Source organism: Euprymna scolopes, chromosome 35 (assembly GCF_053919585.1).
Source record: "Euprymna scolopes isolate OS-2025 chromosome 35, ASM5391958v1, whole genome shotgun sequence".
Taxonomy (NCBI): Eukaryota; Metazoa; Mollusca; class Cephalopoda; order Sepiida; family Sepiolidae; genus Euprymna; species Euprymna scolopes.
In genome coordinates, this window is record NC_136516.1 from 34,586,429 (window position 1) to 34,605,405 (window position 18,977).

The window sequence follows — 18,977 nt, forward strand, 5'->3', positions numbered from 1 at the left end:
GCAACATGACAGCTTCTTCATGTTAAGAATAAGTAGGTTTGAAAACAGTTTGTAACGATCGTGTCAAGCTGGTTGTATGGCTATCGTACTTGACTCATTGTCTTTAGGTTTTGATTTCAATCTCAGCTCGAGTATTTTTTTTTTTTTTTTTTTACTTACAAGACGTGAACTGTTTAGAATAAAACATAATACTCGCATGCACATCTCAGTTTCTAGTTATTTACATTCCTAGAATATATTGCATTTGAATAAGCAGAATATGTTGATGTTAGATTACACTGTAATTAGAAGGAAATTTCACAGCAAAAATGGGAACATTACTATTAGGAGATAATTCTACTGAATATTAAGAAACAAAAAAAACACCATTCCAAGAAAAAGATCACTATTTTTGAAAACATTATTTTTTAGCATAGGTAATTCTGTTTTCAATCTGATTGACCCTCAGCTTAAACCTTCTACTATCTATTTGGAGAGTAAAAATAAAAAGGAGAAATAAGGTTTTTATTTTTTAAAGAATCAGAATAATACAGTTAGGGATGAACCTGTGAATACTAGAGCATGATATGACCAGCAAATTGATTGAATCGGTCCTCCCCAACCTCTTTTCTAGCAAAAGTAAGGAGCAAAGTGGACAAAAACCTTGTCACCAGGATATTATCCCAATTCATGATCAACAGCTGTTTCCATTTTTGAAGGTTGGGGTTATCCTCCCTTCCCCTGCATAAGATTGCAGGCAACGAATATGTGACCCCATCAACAGAGTGATGACCTACACTGGGTACCAATTTATGAACATATGTTTACAAATAATTATCTCTTAAAAAAGATTTTTTTTTTTTTTTTTCAAAAAATAAAATAAGTTTTTTTTTTTAAATATTTTTAATTTAAATTTATTTATTTTTTTTAATTTCCTACCATAAATTTTCCATTTTATTTTATCCATTATTTCATTTCAAGATTATTTAATTTACATTATTATTAATATTGTTATTAATATTATTATTATCATTAATGCTACTGTTATTACTATTGGTTCTATTTAGGGTTATTACTTTATAACTATCATTGAATTTATTTTTACTTAGGGTAATTGTTAAACGGCAAATTACATTATTAATTTTTCAATTTCTATTAAGATATGTGTTTGATAATGTTTCTTGAAATTGTTCTGTTAAAAGAATATTTCTTCAATTTAAACATTAAAAAATTTATACACTAATTACTTTCTCATTATAAATACTTATATATTTGTATATTTCTCTTTTGGGGAAAAAATTTTAATTGTAAAAAAACAAAAACAACAAAAAAACAAAAACAATTTCTTTTGTGCTATTGATATATTCTACTTCTTTACCTGCACTTTTGACAGTCTTTCTCTCCCCCTATTCTGTCCATTTATATGTTCGATTTCATTGCTTCGTATGCTATTGGAGGTGGATTATATTTAGCATATCCTAACCATCTCTCATTATGTAGAATTGCCGTCTACCTGCGAGTAAACTATACTCTATGTCTGATGTTATGTTCTAACTTCAAAGTTGGTGTCTATATCCTGTACTGATGAAGAGACTTAATATTGACAAACATCCATATCTTCTCAGAAACGATTGTATAGAAAACTGTTGTTTATGTTGAATTCTTGGAATGTATATAAATGAATATATTGTATGAATATATATATATATAAAATTGAAATCTTACATGGCAATATAAAATGTTACATATGTTGTTTTAATTTTATAATTTTCATAGGTAGGTGCTTATAAACACTACAATAATTTTTTTTTTTTTCGAATTTATGTTTTCGCAGACTTTACATTTTTTCATTTTCTTTTTCTCAAATTTATTTTTTCATAGCATATAATAAACTTTATAGCCGTTTATTTTAGTAATATCCATTTGTCTTATGAATGATCTTTCGTTATTCAACAAAATGTGTAACATGTAGAATAATTAAAATTCAGACATCTGAAAAAAAAAAAAATTAAAAAATTAAAAATTTATATGTATGAATTAATTACATCCTTTAGATTTTGAGATGATAGCTTATATATATATAAATTAAACTTACTTTTCTAGTTTGCATTTTTTCCGTTCTTCGCCTGAAAGCCACATACGGATTATTGGTTGTCGATCCATCTCTCTTTTCTGTTTTCACTTGAAGGATCAATGGATGCTGCTGGAAACACCAAACATGACAGTTTTCTTTTAATCTTTTTTTTTTTTTTTTTTTTTCGTTCAAGAAAGAAACAATTTCTCAGAAAATAGAAAAAAAGAAAACAGAAACTGAAATTAAAAAAACAAAAATTAAAAAAAAATCCTAATACTCTCACAGATTGTAGAGGAGAAGTCAGATGGTCAGACTGCACTGGAGTTAGCATGCCAATAAATGGTGAAAAAAAAAAATAAAATAAAATAAAATAAAAATAATGTCTGTAAGTGTAACCCCCCCCCCCCCCAGCGCTTCTCCTCTAGAAGTAGAAGGCACATTTTTGTAGAACACCGAGTGATCACCTGTTATTCACAAACATGGTAGTGGATGACTGATGTTTTGTTATATTTCCATTAAAGTAAAAGTTTCTATGGCACGTGATTTTGCACACGTTCCTTTTCCTTTTTAAAAGGGCTGAGTTTTTTTTTTTTTCCTTCAACAGTAGGTTACTAACAGTTCCTGCGGTTACTGCTGCTACCTGCTCTTACGTTTACTATTTGCTCTTACGTTTACTATTTGCTCTTACGTTTACTATTTGCTCTTACATTTATTATTGGCTGTGAAATTAGTTCGGTAAAGCCTAGTAAAGAGGTTTTGGTCTGTCTTCCGTTCTACAATAAAACACCACAATTTACCAAACTAATTTTTTATTTTCCTCATGGAGAAGATAATTCGCCTGGATAAATTTGATGTTTCCTCAGCAGACCCTCAGGCCAACAAGCTTTGGAAATTATGGTTCCGCAACTTTAATTACTACTTATCAACTATTGCTTCGTTAAACCCTGATAAGCTAGAAGTTCTCTATTTAAACATCGGTCCCTCTGTTGCTGACGTTATCGAAGGTTGCTCTGGTTTTGAACATGCCGTGGAATTATTGAAAGGTGTTTACGAAAAGTCTCCAAGTGTTATTCATGCTAGACATCTGCTTTCCACGCGTTTGCAACAAGAAAGCGAGTCTGTCGACCAATACCTTCAGGCCTTGAATCGACTTACCACTGACTGTTGTTTTAAAGACGTAACGGCCACCATTTACAGGGATGAATCTGTCCGTGATGCATTCATTTGTGGTCTCTGGTCCTCATTGATACGTGCTAGGCTCCTTGAAACAGACACTAACTCTTACCGAAGCTACTCAATGTGCTAGGGCTTTAGAACAAGCTCACTTTCGCACGGAATCGTATGCCTCTCAGATTGGGGCAGTCGCTGTTACTTCTACTACAAGAACTAAAAATGTGCTGGCCAATTTTGCTGAGGAGGCCATTTGTATTTCTAAAAATTCTGTTCCAACTGATTCTCGAATGGAGTTTGTACAGTTCTCTGTTGCCCTTCCTGTTCGCGGCAAGTTGCTGAGATTTCTAACATTTCTACGCTGATCTACAGCTATGAAAGTCTGTTTATAGATCACGGGAGAAATAACAGATAGAATATGATCAAGGGGAGCTAACTCCTTTTCTGTTTCAGACTAAATCAGTCTCCTTAAACTTTGTTATATGAGAGTTTTCGCGTAGAGACGGGAGAACGGGATGAGACGGGTGTTATTGGCAGGCGCCAACGAAAGGATGACTTTGAATCCGGATAAATGAAGACAGAGATATATTACTTCTGTCCGTGATAGTTGTGACACACAAACTCATGTAAGATCGGACTGAGACTGATAATTTGTATCGTTTTGTGTGTTGCCTCCTTGTAAATAAAATGTCTATGTCAAGTCAACTGTGAGTAATCCTCATTTCGTCCATTACTTTCTGTCATTCATGTGCTAAACACACACACACACACACATTCGTATATTTGGACATAATCTTCTCCAAAGCATTAATAGTTATGATATGCCAACACCCTCATTCATAACAGTCTGCACCAAAATTTTCTTTAATCCTATTCGTAGCACAATGTAGAAATATCTGAATATTCGTTGCTTCAGATCTGTAGAAATAGTTGATTAAGTATCTGTTCAGCAATGTATTTGAATTGGATGTTGTTTACCACAAGATTTTGTCTTCTGCTTTTATAGAGGAAAAGGGGAGAAAACTCCTACAGTCCTATCACTTTGAATCTTGAGATGATCAATTAATTGGATTACCTTAGTACAACCATTACGCTAATCAGTTAACATGCATATTCAACCAACATCCATATAGATATCAGATAAAATGCATTCATTTACCTCCAGGGCAGCCTGCAGTACAAATCAGAAATTCAATACTCAACCAAATGCGGATGATCAGTTCACCTCTACAATTGCTGCGGTCATACGAAAGGTGCATTTGATTGAAAATGTCTTTATTGAATTTTGAACACAAGATAAACTTACCATATTACAAATGGCAAGGTTCTTCACTGGTTTGGTTATCATCGATTGAATTGGATCTAGCAAGTAGATATCTCCAATGTTTGGAGAAATTACACATTGCTCATCTGAAGTCCGAATAGAGGAAACTATTGACACCATATCATTTGCTTTCTGGCAAAAACATGTTGGCCAAGTGTAAATCTAGTGAACCACTATACGGTTTTACTGGGAAAATAACTTTTCAATCTACAATCTATGAACTCTGATGCTGAAAACAAGAATGGTTTGATTTTTCTAAATGATTACTCCAGCTGGGACGAATTTGCAGTTTAGTTACCAGAACGTGCCAGTTTAATAATCGACCCAGCATAATGTTTGTTGTATCAAGTCGCATGCTTTGAACATAAATTTTAACATTCTGGTATCGTTGAGGTCTTCTAAACCAACAGACTTTTTAAATCAAATGTACTCCATGACAGCAGCTACGTTTGCATTGCCTTACACACACATTAACTTTTACACACACATTAACTTTTACACACATTAACTGCATGAATTTCGACGTTTCTTAAGAATATCCGTTTCTGTTTTTTTTTCATTCATAATATTCTCATTGACTGGTGATGATGAATCTCATATTTTTGGACCAGGATGTTTTTCGTTCGTTATGAGGAGTTCAGTTTCATCAATTTTCTGTAAGAACCAGATGTTCTTGAGCATGCAGCCTGAGTATGACTGACACTCTGGAAGACACTAGCATAGTGCAATAGTCGTAAGTTTGCTTGTGTAAACATGCGATGCCCGACATGTTTTGTTGAACGTTCGACGTGAGTAATTGATTTTTGAGGGAGTTGTTAGACAAATTTGAGCGGTGTGCCTCTCCAGGCATGTTGGATCCTTTGGAGTTCTCAGCCAAACGACTGTGTGATGGGACTTAATGTGTTTTAGTTTGGTCAAAGAAAGATCTGCCTTGGGAAAGTGAGTGGCATGTAACATTGAAAGAAATAAACATTATTTGTTTATAAATGGATCTTGTAGTTTTTGTTTTAGAGGGAAGTTCTTTTGTTGCAGGGCTGACTGGATCGGACAACAACAAGGCAATCACAGTCGGTATGGTAAACATACAAGGCCATGTTCATACTTGCTCGTAGATCAATATTTTTTTTTGATTCTCAATGAAATTTGTTTGTAGTTTTGGGTATTTGTGAACTGAGGTACTACTATATATTTTCTTTGAAACAAGCTGATATAGGAATATCAATACATTTGATGAAAGTAAAATAGTGTTGTAGTTGGTGTTTCTAGCTGGCATTGCCCTGCAGTGTTTTTACTTGAATTTTTTTTTAGTTGTTTTCCCCCAAAACAAAGGGAAGAGTAACTCTATAACAATGAATACATACATGTCTGCATAGAAATAATTCTAACTCAGACCAATTATTTTCTGGAAGGAATTGAATTACTTTTTATTGTTCTCAAAAACATGCTGCAATGTCCACGAAAAGAACCGACAAATTAAAATCAAATATTGATTTTGTAAGAAAAAAGCTATCAATGGCAAAGAAATAATAAAGACACTGACTTGTTTACTTCCGAACATTAAAGCACCAAAAACGTATTAGTCATCTGATGAATCATTTCATTATTCTTGCATTTGGTATAAGTTATTTGCTGCATATTTTCTGTTTCCGATTTTTCTTTTGTTAACTATACTGCATGAATTTCAACGTTTCTTAAGAATATCCGTTTCTGTTGTTTTCGTTCATAATATCATTCTCATTGATTGGTGATGACGAATCTCATATTTTTGGACCAGGATGTTTTTCAAATCAGATATTTTGACTTGTATATGAAACTAGCTGTCCACACCGGGTATTGCTCAGTAGCAATTTTACTTTTTTTTTTTTTTTTTTTTTTTTTTTTTAAAACTATGCTGCCGCTTTTTTGTTTTGCTTTTTTTTCCCCTCTGAAATATTTTCTCTGTATTGACAAAGATTTCATCAACGCGAAGGATAGTTAGTAGATCAGAGTTAGGTCAGATGTAAAAGGTTATGAAATATTGCTAAATCGCGACCTCAACTATGTCAGGTCAGGAATCAAATACCAAAAGATTATGAACTTGTTTACACGGACTCTCGAATATAGCAATCGATAGAAGCCTAACAAAATGTAATAGTTTCTAGAACTTTCTAAATCCCACTAGAAGCGAGAAAAACCCTACTAAATAAGCAGTAATCGACACATGTTCAAATCACTCTCTTCTAGTAGGAGGCATAAAACAAAGCCAAAAGAAATGAGTAATCGACACATATGCAAATCAGAAGACATTAGAACCTCCTTCAACGTTTCTTTAGAAAATCTGTTTCTGTTGATTTTTTTTTTTTTTTGCTAAATGCCATTCTTGTATGTTTAAACCAAGACTTTTTCGCAAGTTAAATATTTTAGCTTATACATGAAACTAGTTGTTCCTGCTTGGCATTGCCTCGTAGTGTATTTTCTTGCTTTTCTTTTTTCAAACCATACTGCAATTTTTTTTTTTTTTTTTTTCTTCTGAAATATTATTTTTTTGGTGCCAAAGTAAAGAAACTATGTATGAACAAATACAATTATGTCCAAATTGGTTTTGAAGATGACAACCATTTGAGATTAATTACGATCCGGACAAAGTATTTCTGGAAGGAATTGAATCGAATTACATTTTATTCTTCTTAACAACATGGTGCGACAATCCAGAAGAAAAACTGATGAACCAGAATCAAATATTGATTTCGTAGGAAGATGGAAGATGACGTAAAATTGAGAGACAGGCTTTATGATATAGACGTGTGCGAACATGTTTGCGTATGAAACCCTGACGATAAGAAGCCAGAATACGGGGTTCACTTACAGTGCGCAACCTCTTATTCAACCAGTAATCATAGACAGCAATTATCAGGTCATCATCTTCTTTTAACAGCAATTTTGCTTCTTGAAGTGTAACCACCTGAAAAATAAAATTCAACAAGTTAAAAAAAAAAAAAAGTCAGCAAACAAAATATATTTGTGGTTGAACTTTCAATTAAATCTAATATAATAAAAATTACATACCCGTGACAGAAAAAAAAAATATCATACCCCAAAATCATGTAAATTAATCAAGTAGTTTTATTTTTTAATAAGAAAATCAAATTTTATAGCTAAAATACAAGCCACAATCTTGTGATGCCATGTTGAAGACAGTATGAAGCAACAAGGGAGATAACTCCACATAATTCAAACTTATGAGATTTAAAAAATGCCATTCTTAGCATAAGAAGAGGGGAGGCATTGGAAAAACTTAAATTTGCTTAAAAATAATTTTCTTTATAAAAAGAAAACTACTTGATCAATTTATATGATTTTTCATGTATGATTTTTTTCTGTCACGTATACATATATCATACAGATTTTTCTTTATTTTTGTTTTTGTTTTTTTAGAGGGAAGTTCTGGACAAGTGCCAAATTTGCATAACAGAAAAAAAATATTTGGTTCTTGTTTATTCACCCTATATTAAAAAATCAGAAACAAAGAAAAATTTGTATGATGTATGTACAAGTGAGGAAATAAAAATATCATATTCCAAAAATTATGTAAATTGATCAAGTAGTTTTATTTTTATAAAGAAAATCATTTTCAAAGGATTAATAGGAATTCATAGACATTACAACATAAATCTTGCCAGCTTAAATGGGGGTATTTCTCTTTGTGTTTTTGTTTTTTTAAGATTGTTTTCAAAATGGCGGACAAGATAGCTGCTCTTCTGTTACTCATAAAATTTACTTGATACGTGATATTTGGAATACGTTTCTTTTTGCTTTTTAATAGAGAATCTAGGGCAAGAACTGAATATTTCCATGCAATAACTGTAGAATTCATTGTAAAAATTCTATGATTTCTGCATTGTTTTTGTGAATCAAAATTTCTAAGCATGTCAAACTTAATGCATATTGCGTCCAGACTGAGAAGTTATTATTCTTGCAAGTCATCTGCAGATGGTGTGTATTTTCTTAAAGGTCAAAAAGTGACGAACATAAAGCCAAAATATTCAATGGTTCAATTTTGACAACTGGTTGCTTGGCATAAATATGAAGTATCGTGAGAAGTAGAAAATGTTTTTAAGTAGATACTTTTTTCAATTTTCCTAATTTTTAAAAAAATAAAACGGAAAGAAAAAATTCTGTTCTAGTGTATGTTTTTCTCTCTTTTTATTGAACATGTACAAGTTAAAAGCCCAAATATATCTTTAACATAAAAAAAAAAAAAATTTGAAGTTGTGTGAAGCAGGATACAGAAAATTCTGTTAAATGAACACAACACTATTTTGATATTTAAATATTATCAGGATAATCAATTAAAATAGATAAAAATATAATTTTCATATTGCTATTAACTTTTTAGCTAATCTTTCCCAGTTGTCCTTTTTGTGAGGTGGGGGAAGTTTATAATATCAAATACTTAATGAGTTTCTGACAAGAGGTTTGAAGAATATTGCAATGGAGAAAATATTTTTATTTTCTCACAAAAGAGACGTTGTGAGCCCGTCTCTGTTTTATCGTTATTTTCATGGCAAGTGCTTGTCTGAGATCCAATCTATGCCCCCCCCCCCCACTCGCCAAACATTTACGAGAAACACTCGTTTGGTTGTAAACACTATCAATAATTTCCCCCACTCTTTATCTGCGCCTAAACCTAAACGTAGATTCCATGAACAAAGCTTCTTTCTTAGAACTGCACACCTGTGGAACTCTCTTCCAGTTACCTGCTTTCTAGCTGACTACAATATGGTCGTCTTCAAGTCCAATGTAAACAAGTTCTTGATGAGCCATTCTCCTTAAGTAATCCAATTTACCAAATTCACACTTCTAATGATTACAATGATATTGTCCTTTTGAACACTGTACACTCTTTAACCCTTATCTTCGAGTGGCCTCTGGGCCTTGATAAGTGGTGATTTCTTTGTAAAAAAAAAAAAAAATTCTCATTTTAAAGATTCCACATGATTGACACTGATGCTTATTAAAAAATAAAGACATGGAAAAGCGGGGAGAGAGGTAGAGAGAATGTTTAAACAAAATAACTATTTGTACCTGCTGACCACTGCCTTTTTCCAACCGATCCAACATTTCTTCAAATTTCAAGGGTGTTATTTCCATTTTCTTTGCTTGTTCATTCAGCCAGGCTTCATCCTCACTATCCATGTCATAGTCAGGGATTTCCTGCTCCATATTGAAAGCTGGAAAAATAGACAACCAGATTTTGAAATTACTTTATCTATGTCATCTGTACAAAAGAAAAAGAGAATTAATGAATTAAACGATTTTATCTTTTATCTTATTTTTTTGCAGAAAAAAAAAATTATACAAGGTAAAAAATAAAATACATAAGTCAAGCATTAAACCATTAATGTAAGTCATATTTGAGTTGGTGAACCTCTGTTCCATACGAGGGTTCGTGCAGAAACGTATCTCTAATTTAAATAACCCCATCATTTCTTCTTCCCTGCAATCTCTCTCACAGACATGATGTTGCAAGTATCTCAATATTTTTTATAAATACTATCATAGCACATGTTCTTCAGAATATTTTGATCTATTCGATGCTTCATTTGTTTCAAACTAACTGGCAGTCTATTCAAAGGGCGTATGTAGGATATGCTCTAGTCATCCATGAAATGCATACAAATGCCCCATGTAAAGTTTAGACTTGTTGGGTGTTAGCTGTTGTAAAGGCTAACTGACTGCCTTGATCGATGACACACTTAGTAGTGATCACAATAAACCGTTGGGATAGAAAAGGGTATCCTCTGTAAAACTTTTACTTCCAAACTTCCATGCATATTTTCATGTGTGCAGCTCGCCAATTACTTGGACGGGGACACACAAATGTAAATTATGCCTCTCAAACCTGCACATTAATATAAGAAGACTCTGTGCCAATAAAGATTGGAGAGTCTTTCAAATATTATACCTACTGCTTAATATATATATTGGCAATACTGATGTCTGAGTTTTCAGTATTTTGTGTAAATCTAGAGTTGAAGGTTACAATCAGTTTCATCATTCAATCAAAATTGTTTGGTATGTAGTCCTTATAACCAAACAACATTTATTTAAAAATACGGTTTGCTTATAAGGACTACATACCAAACATATAAAGCATAAGATATAGATAGTATCTATCTAGTATAGATAGCAAAGTATAAGATAGACATAACATATAAAGTATAAATGAATGCTCAAAACTATCCCATAGAGTAAATATTTGAAAGTAACTTTGTTCAAATCTAGTATGCTTTAAACGTTTGGGCTTAAAATAAGAACTAATTTTTTCTTAAAATATTGTAATAAATACAAATACACACACCACATATATATATATATATATATATATATTATATATATATACACACACACACTAGTAGGACCCGTGGAAACTCCACGGAATAAAAAATATATTTAAATCAACAAATATGCTTTGGTAAAGTTGATATTTTTCCAGATAGCAGAAAAAATTAGTTTTTTGAACAGAAAAACCAATAACATGCAGCAGATACAAGTTCATCAATATTTCTATGAAAATAGTGTCCATTCAGGACCACTCATTAATATGGTCCCATAATGTTACATTACAAGTAGATCAAAATTGAAACTAAAAACAGTCAACAGATTGACCGCTTAGGTAATTAAAAACTTTAAAAGGGACGTAACTTTATTACGTTTTTTTGAATGTAAGTAAATAATTTTAAAATTTCAAGAGAATTTATCAGAACCTATTTTAATTTCTAAACATGTTTAATTATTTTTTAAAAATTTCTATTCTAATTTCTAAACATGTTTAATTATTTTTTTAATTTCTATTTTAATTTCTAACCATGTTTAATTATTTTTTTTAAATATCTATTTTAATTTCTAAACATGTTTTCAACACTAAAATGCATGTTTACACTATTGTTTTAAAAATTAAAACAATAAATAATTAGCAATGAAAAGTGATATCGTTTGAACGATTTTCAATTATATAAGCTATGGCTTTGTTTTTGAAACTTCATATTATATATTTTTACTGATGCATTAGTTGCATTTACTGAATTTTAACATTTTTTTGTGATATTTTTGTATAACAAAAAAATGGTCAACAAATGCTTTGCATTTGGTTGTTCTAGTGGATATGATACAAACAGTGAAAAAGTCTCCACATATTCTCCATTTGGAAAATCCAATCTAATCGAAAAATGGATAAAATTTGTTAATTGAAATAATTGGTTCCTTACGAAAAATTCAGTTCTTTTCAAACATTTTTAGGATAAATATAAGTAATAAGAAACAAATTGAATTGGCATTTACAACCAATATCAATAGTACATTCAGAGTAAATAAAACTCTTTTGCTGACTCAAACAGATTTTAGAAAAAAAAACAAAAAAAAAAAAAAAACTAACGACGGATTGAAAAAAAACGATAAATTACAAGATTTTCTTTCAACTAGTACTATAATGGATTTTACCAAATTGATTACAAACTATTCTCTTTCTGGTTTTGAATTTAAAAAACATGAAGATTATATTCTAACTTATAGGAGAGTCTTTGACCTTGAAACACATTTTCCATCAAAGAATGTATTCGTATTGACCAAAACCTTCATGTCTAGCTCTAATGCAATGGAAACTCTATAACATTACCACAATCGTTTATATGGAAATAATGCAAAACTTACAAAATCTAACATATTAGAAAATTTTCCAACCTACATCCAAAGACATAGTGGAAGATTTACTTGATTTTAAAGGAGTTACTAAAAAGACATTATAAACCAAAAAGCTGTTCTCCATTTTCTGCAGACCTAATACATTATTACCTTACTACTCCATTAAAGAGGTCAAATAGAAGTAGCAGAGTTAACTTTTGCTGCGGGACAGTTTTTGGGTTTGTTTACCCATGTTTCCCCAAGATGTTGAGGAGGGGGAAACCAGCTCCCCATTGTCCAGATTGAATAGCAATTGTCTGATATAAGGAGTTTGATCAAAGCTGATTGCTTTCTGGACGTTCCGGCGTGAAAGCTGAGAACACACCGTTTGAATTTAGTTTCACTTTATTTATACTAAAAGGCAGGACAAACAGGCGACACAGCGAAATAGTGCAATTTTTATAAAAGTCGATGTAAATAAATCTAGACCCGACACACGTCCCCAAATCCTAAATATTATTATCTAGGGAGTATAAACCCTTCTAAGCGATAGTAATAGAATCGCGGCGAAAAAAGCCTTTGCGAGACATGCATAAAATGATCACACACATTTTGCCTTTTATATTTATAGATGAAACATACCTTCAAAAAGGAATGCAATTTCATGGTGTGGAGTATGTTGGGACAAATAAAAAATGACAAGCTTTATAAAGGTATAATAGTATTCACGATTACTAGTCTTTAAAAAAAAAAAAAAAAAAAGCCAAGCATGCGGGGTCCTCCTCCACAAGTGATAAATTTACTTTCACCATGACTAATGTTTGTGCAAAATTTCAAAAAAAAATCCAAAGCATGGTTATTGAGAAAAGTGTGAGCAAATGAATGGGAGCGAATTACTAGGCCCAATCCCCCCTTTGTTGTGGGGTGTCAAAAAAGAAGATAGTACCATCAGTTGTTAAAGTCCATCCTGAAATAACAGTAAATGGTGAGTGGCTTTCTCAGGAAATCCTAAAATGTATTTTTTTCAACTGATAAATTCTGGATTTTAAAAAAAATATTAGGGCTGTTATTGCAGACAACCATTCAACCAATGTGAATGCTTTTAATATTTTACTCGATAAATTCGAGCGAGGGCAAAACGCATTAAATAACTTTAATCCTAATCCTCCAAATATTTGTTTTTTGATTCTGTTTATTTATTAAAAAATATTTGTAATAGTTTACTGAACAAAAAGAAGTTTGTATTTCGTACATTTACATTTGAGCTCTCAAATATTTGTTTCCTCTAAGGAGGGATATATAGCTTGGCCTGGCCTCAATTATACAAAGTATATAATAAAGATATTGCTTTAAATGATAAATTACGCAAGGTTCCAAAGCTAACATTCAAAGCATTGCAAAAAAATGTTAATTTAGCTTTTTTTTTTTATTAATCGGACCAATGTTCTTGAGTGTTACTTGCACAACGTTTTGGTTGATGTAACCGTTGACCTTTTCCAAGTGTGTAAGTTTCCACGTTTGGTAAAGGAAAAGGGGAGTTAACTCTACACTTCCGAGGTTTCATATTTAGGTTCTTTTACATGAGGCAGCCTTTTTCCTGGTTGAGCTGACATGTCAAATTTCCTGAAATTGATATCATGCTGGTGGACAATAGCAAATTCAAGAAAAATCGTTGCACATAATTTTTCGAACAACGCAGTCATTTTAAATGAGGGAAAAATTGATTTCTATAAAACACTAGCGGGGGGGTACCTGGCGTTGCCTGGGTGTTTGGAGGTGTGTGTGATCACCCGGGTGCTTGTGTCCCGGGTGAGAGGGGGGGGGGATAAAGAAAAAGTTTTGGTAGGTAAGTATGAAGGATCGAACTGGAACCCTTGAGGCAAAGTTGGAAATTAAAGTGTAAAAAAAAAATGTGCCATGTTAACCACTGGGTCACCACGAAATACTAACGGAAACACAAATTTATTTAAGTATTTAGAATTGGCAGGTGCCCGTTTTAATGACTTAATGAGGTCAACTTTGACTGCGGGGTAGTATTTTATTTACTACGGGAACGCTTTTTAAAATTTTTTTTTGCTTCCCCAAGAGGGGGGGGGGCAGCTCTCCATAACAAGGGGATTGTCCAAATTGAATAGCAATTGTCTGATATAAGGAGAAACTCCACATTGATCAAAGCTGATTGCTTTTGGACATTTCTGGCGATTGCGACCGACCGGAAAAATACCGTTAGAATTAGTTCCGCTTTTATTATATGAAAATGTCTAATTCACATGTGGCAAGCGAAAAATGTTGAATATATATCTCTTCAAAGTCGAGCAAATTAAATAGACAGGCGACCCTCGTTAACTCGTAGATATTATCATTTAGACGTGATATAAAAAGTTTTAAGAAGAAGTGAGTCGACCGATCGCTTCTTGGAAAAAAACCCTTTTGAAGACATACACAAAAAGCGAACATACATACACATTTTCGCGTTTATATTTATGGATTATCTGATTGGATTGAGTCTTGAACACAAATTTAAGATTTTTATCTGACAAAGCAAAATTTCAAAACTTTCGTTATAACTTTTAAAAGGCAATTTTCTTGTCCATTTTCAATGTGAAATGTTTACGCAAGAACTTTTAGATGAAGGGTAAGAGTTTGTTTTCATGTGTCGGTTTCAAAATGATCCATTTGAAAATGGATTTTCTTAATATCGACAGATGAGTGGTGATAAATTTTTGGCAAGTCTTTGGGAAATATTGAATACTGAGAGTATTGACCTGTTGATCACTTAAAAAAAAAAAAAAAAGTATCAACTTCTGAGAAGAAGACCATAAACCAGTTCAAACGAATGACAAAATTGTAAACATTTTAGCCCTGCATGAGTCAGAAATACATAAACTCTTTATCACCAGACAGAAGTGACATTTACGATTTCTGGTTCGATCACAAAAAAATGAAACATTTACAATGTGAAATGTGTTCCTTGATCGTGGTAGGCAATGATAGTGATGATACTACAGATAAGGAACATTTTGATTCACTTTCTTGAGGAAGTCTTACTGTTGCATTTAAATAAATGACTCTGTGTGTGTGTGTGTGTGTGTGTGTGTGTGTGTGTGTGTGTGTGTGTGTGTGTGTGTGTGTGTGTGTGTGTGTGTGTGTGTGTTTGTTTTGCTACTCTTCAATATGCAGATCAATTTAGAGTGAAAAAAAAAAAATCATGAATTCACAACAAGGGTGTCTGCAGAACAAGTTTTGGGAATATATTCTCCAAAATACAGTTTTACACGTGAAAAATATATTGAAAGCACACTTAAATTTGCAATAAAGTATTGTAAATATATTTTACAACAAAAACAAAAAATTCAGAAAAAGTTCAAAAGAATATTGTCAAATTTTTTTTTTAAATAGCATAGGTCTCAATAAAAATAATTTTAAAGTGAAAATGTTCTTTTTACTAATGTTTTTGTATTAGTGTATACTGTTTCCATTAGTATTTATTTGTCTAAAATATTTTGTTTATTATTCATTTTCTGGAGAGAAAAAAATTATGTATGTATTTTTAAACAGTTTTAATAATTTTTTTAGATAAAATAAACTTAAATAGATAATAAAAGAAAGCAATCTGTTAGGAATCAACTTGTATTTTAAATAAGACAAATCAATAAGTACTAATAAATACTCAGAAAATAATGTGCTACATAGTTCAATTCAAATAATAAAATCACATTGTAAGAGACAATCTTTAATTTGCTCCTTCAGCTCAGCACCTCTTGGCAAACAATGTTCCTTTTTTTGCTCTGTTTCTTTTGAATGTTCCCTTTTTTGCACAACATTTCATTGACTTCTTTCTTGGGTGAAGAACTGCTGCACGTCGAAAGTATGAGTTCCTTTCTCACATCATTATAACAACAATCAGATATTATGATGATATTAAAAAATTAGGCTACACTCTCATATTCTTGAGGTCACTCTGATATTCTTGTCCAGGGTTGCCAAATTTCATAAATTTGGCCATTTTGTAAGTAGCTTGGCCTTCAAAAATTGTATTTAGTCTTTTTTCAAAGTATAATGGACAGAATAAACAGAATATTATATATTTTAATTTAAATACCAAAAAAAACAAGAAATGGGCAGGTGAAATTAAAATTTTCCCTAAGGCCTTATCGTCTGACCCTCTAAGAGGAAACGTCAGAATGATAGATTAAAAACTAAGAAAACGAATGAGGGAAGAGGGGAATTTTGGTTTCAGTTGGAAGAACAGTGGAGAAAAAAAAAAAAAAAAAAAAAATTAAAAAATTCTCACTGTTCAGGTGGTTTTAAATCAATGAATATCTCCAACTGATGTCTCAGAATCTTTTGTCTACACAGGCTAGGTCGAGAGTTGTTAATAACTAACGCCTCAATGATATTGAGATGATAGTTCGACCTAGCACTGTATAAAACAGAAAACCACCCATCGGAATATTGATCGGCACACCTATTTATACTCAACAGGTGATCGCCAATGGCAGACTCATGAGCCTGGGAGTGCCCGGATGCTCTCGAAACCTGGTGTAGTCGAATATCCCGAGGGATATGTTGGGATATTCTCATTTCTAATCTTTGGGATGTTTTGCCAACGTAGTCAGCTCCACACTGACAAACGAATTTATAAACAACAGAGTTCTTTTGAATGGTTGGCAAAACATCTTTACGAAAAGAAGAGAAAAAGGTTCGAGTTGTGTAAACTACTCTAAGCATAGTAGCTGGAAAACAACGTTGAGTAGCAGAAGAAATCCTTTTAACAATATGAAGGCCATCAGGACCCAACCATGGTAATTTTAGATAAATGGGACAACGTGATGGACCAATATGTTTACCGCTATTAAATGTAGTAATTTTACGTTCAATAGTAGATTTTATTATATTAATGGGATATCCATTATTAAGAAAAATATTTGTGATTTCACCAAGTTCCGTATCAAGACGGTTTGGTGAACAAATCATAAGTGCACGATGCGTAAGAGTGCTAATGAGGTTTATTTTTCTAGACTGAGGGGCAAAAGAAAACCAATTAAGATAGAGCCCTGTAAATGTAGGTTTTCTATAAACAGAGGTCTCAAACGTAGTACCAACTTTAGAAACACGAACGTCGAGGAATGGGAGAGAGCTACAGTCTTCAACCTCCATAGTAAATTGTAAAGATGGATGCAGGTTGCAAAGAAGACGAAGAAACTGTTCAGCTTCGCTCCGAGAGGGAAAGCATGCAAAAGTATCATCAACGTAGCGTGTGTAGAATGCTGGCTTAGTAATTTTGGAAAATAATTCGTTTTCCAAAAATCCAACGAAAATGTTGGCTAACGAAGGACCAAGAGGGCTACCCATAGATATCCCATCAATTTGACGGTACATAATGTTGTTGAAACTAAAGGAGACTGATTTAGTAGCAAGTTCCATTAGTTCAACGAAAATTCGTTCAGGAAATTGTGGAGATTTTAAGGGGCCATGGTATAGATAGTCAGCACAAATACCAATGGTTTCATCCATTAGTTTTTAATCTATCATTCTGACGTTTCCTCTTAGAGGGTCAGACGATAAGGCCTTAGGGAAAATTTTAATTTCACCTGCCCATTTCTTGTTTTTTTTTGGTATTTAAATTAAATTATGTTTCCTCTGAAATTTCTCCTTTCATTCTGCTGTACCAAAAATTTACTTAAATATTATATATATATATATATATATATATATATATATATATATATAGTATCAAATAATATTACATTTACAAAAGATAATAAATTAAAAGAAAAACTGGACACTAATGGGTAAACAGATAGTGAAAATAAATGTAGATATTTTAAAAGTACATTCAAAGAGTTAGAAATAACGTTAACATTGGTTTTTAATTTAATGGAAATTAGCAAGAGCATTTAATTGATACTACAACCTATGTTGGAATCGAACAACTATGGAGCAGCACAGAAAGTTAATGATCACACTCTATATAGTGAATGTGCACAGACATGTTCACAATGGTTAAAGGTTCTAAGTGTTCACAATGGTTAAAGGTTCTAAGTGACAATCATCTGGAAGTTGGTTCAATATTTACTACAAGCAATAATAACTAAAAATAATATAAAAACATTTTTGCTGACTATTATGACTGAAGCAGCACTAACCCTAGGCGGGTTGAACCAACTTCCTCTGAAAGAGGAAATTCATGGGAGTATGAAATTCACAAGTGATCCCCAGTCGCATATATATAGATGTTGACATCCTCCTACATACAGCGCCTGGTATTCCTAAATGGTTACCCATCTGGAACTGATCAGGTTCAACAATGCTTAACTTGGGTGATCTAATGAGAACCAGTATGTTAGCATGATTATGCCATATGATCAATTAACACTTGTGAATTAACTAAAGAGTTTAATTCTATATAGGTTTCATAGTTTGAAGAGATGTACCTGCAGAAGATTGGAGATTACATTGGGGAAAACATTATAAAAATCACAACCAAAATGAAAATAGGAGTTTGAATAACCCAAATTAACTATTTAAAACTTTCCGAAACATAATGAATTTGACAAAATCTTTTTTTTCTTCTTAACTATAAAATCTTGATTTTAAAAATGTTAAAACCTTTAAATTGAACATTATTCTTGTCCCCTTCAGTTTGTCAAGAAGCATACCCACTTCCATCCAACAAAGAGGGGGAAAAAAAAATAACTAAATAAATAAAACTAAAACTAATATTAAACTCGCCGGAACTTTTCAAACTACTGGGTCAACTCAATCAGA

At 32.2% G+C, this 18,977-nt stretch overlaps 1 protein-coding gene across 2 annotated transcripts in view; it reads right to left on the reverse strand.

The window, feature by feature from the left end:
- Positions 1 to 18,977, reverse strand: part of LOC145259807 (enhancer of polycomb homolog 1-like) — a 231,540-nt gene that overhangs the window by 25,816 nt on the left and 186,747 nt on the right. The window contains exons 3-5 of one of the 2 annotated variants that reach the window (XM_080117598.1): positions 9,612 to 9,757; positions 7,393 to 7,488; positions 2,075 to 2,182 (exon numbers count right to left, since the gene is read on the reverse strand). In XM_080117598.1, the coding sequence (XP_079973724.1) occupies positions 2,075 to 2,182; positions 7,393 to 7,488; positions 9,612 to 9,757 (350 nt within the window). The remainder of the gene's footprint in view (positions 1 to 2,074; positions 2,183 to 7,392; positions 7,489 to 9,611; positions 9,758 to 18,977) is intronic. The other variant, XM_080117599.1, reaches the window with a different exon arrangement.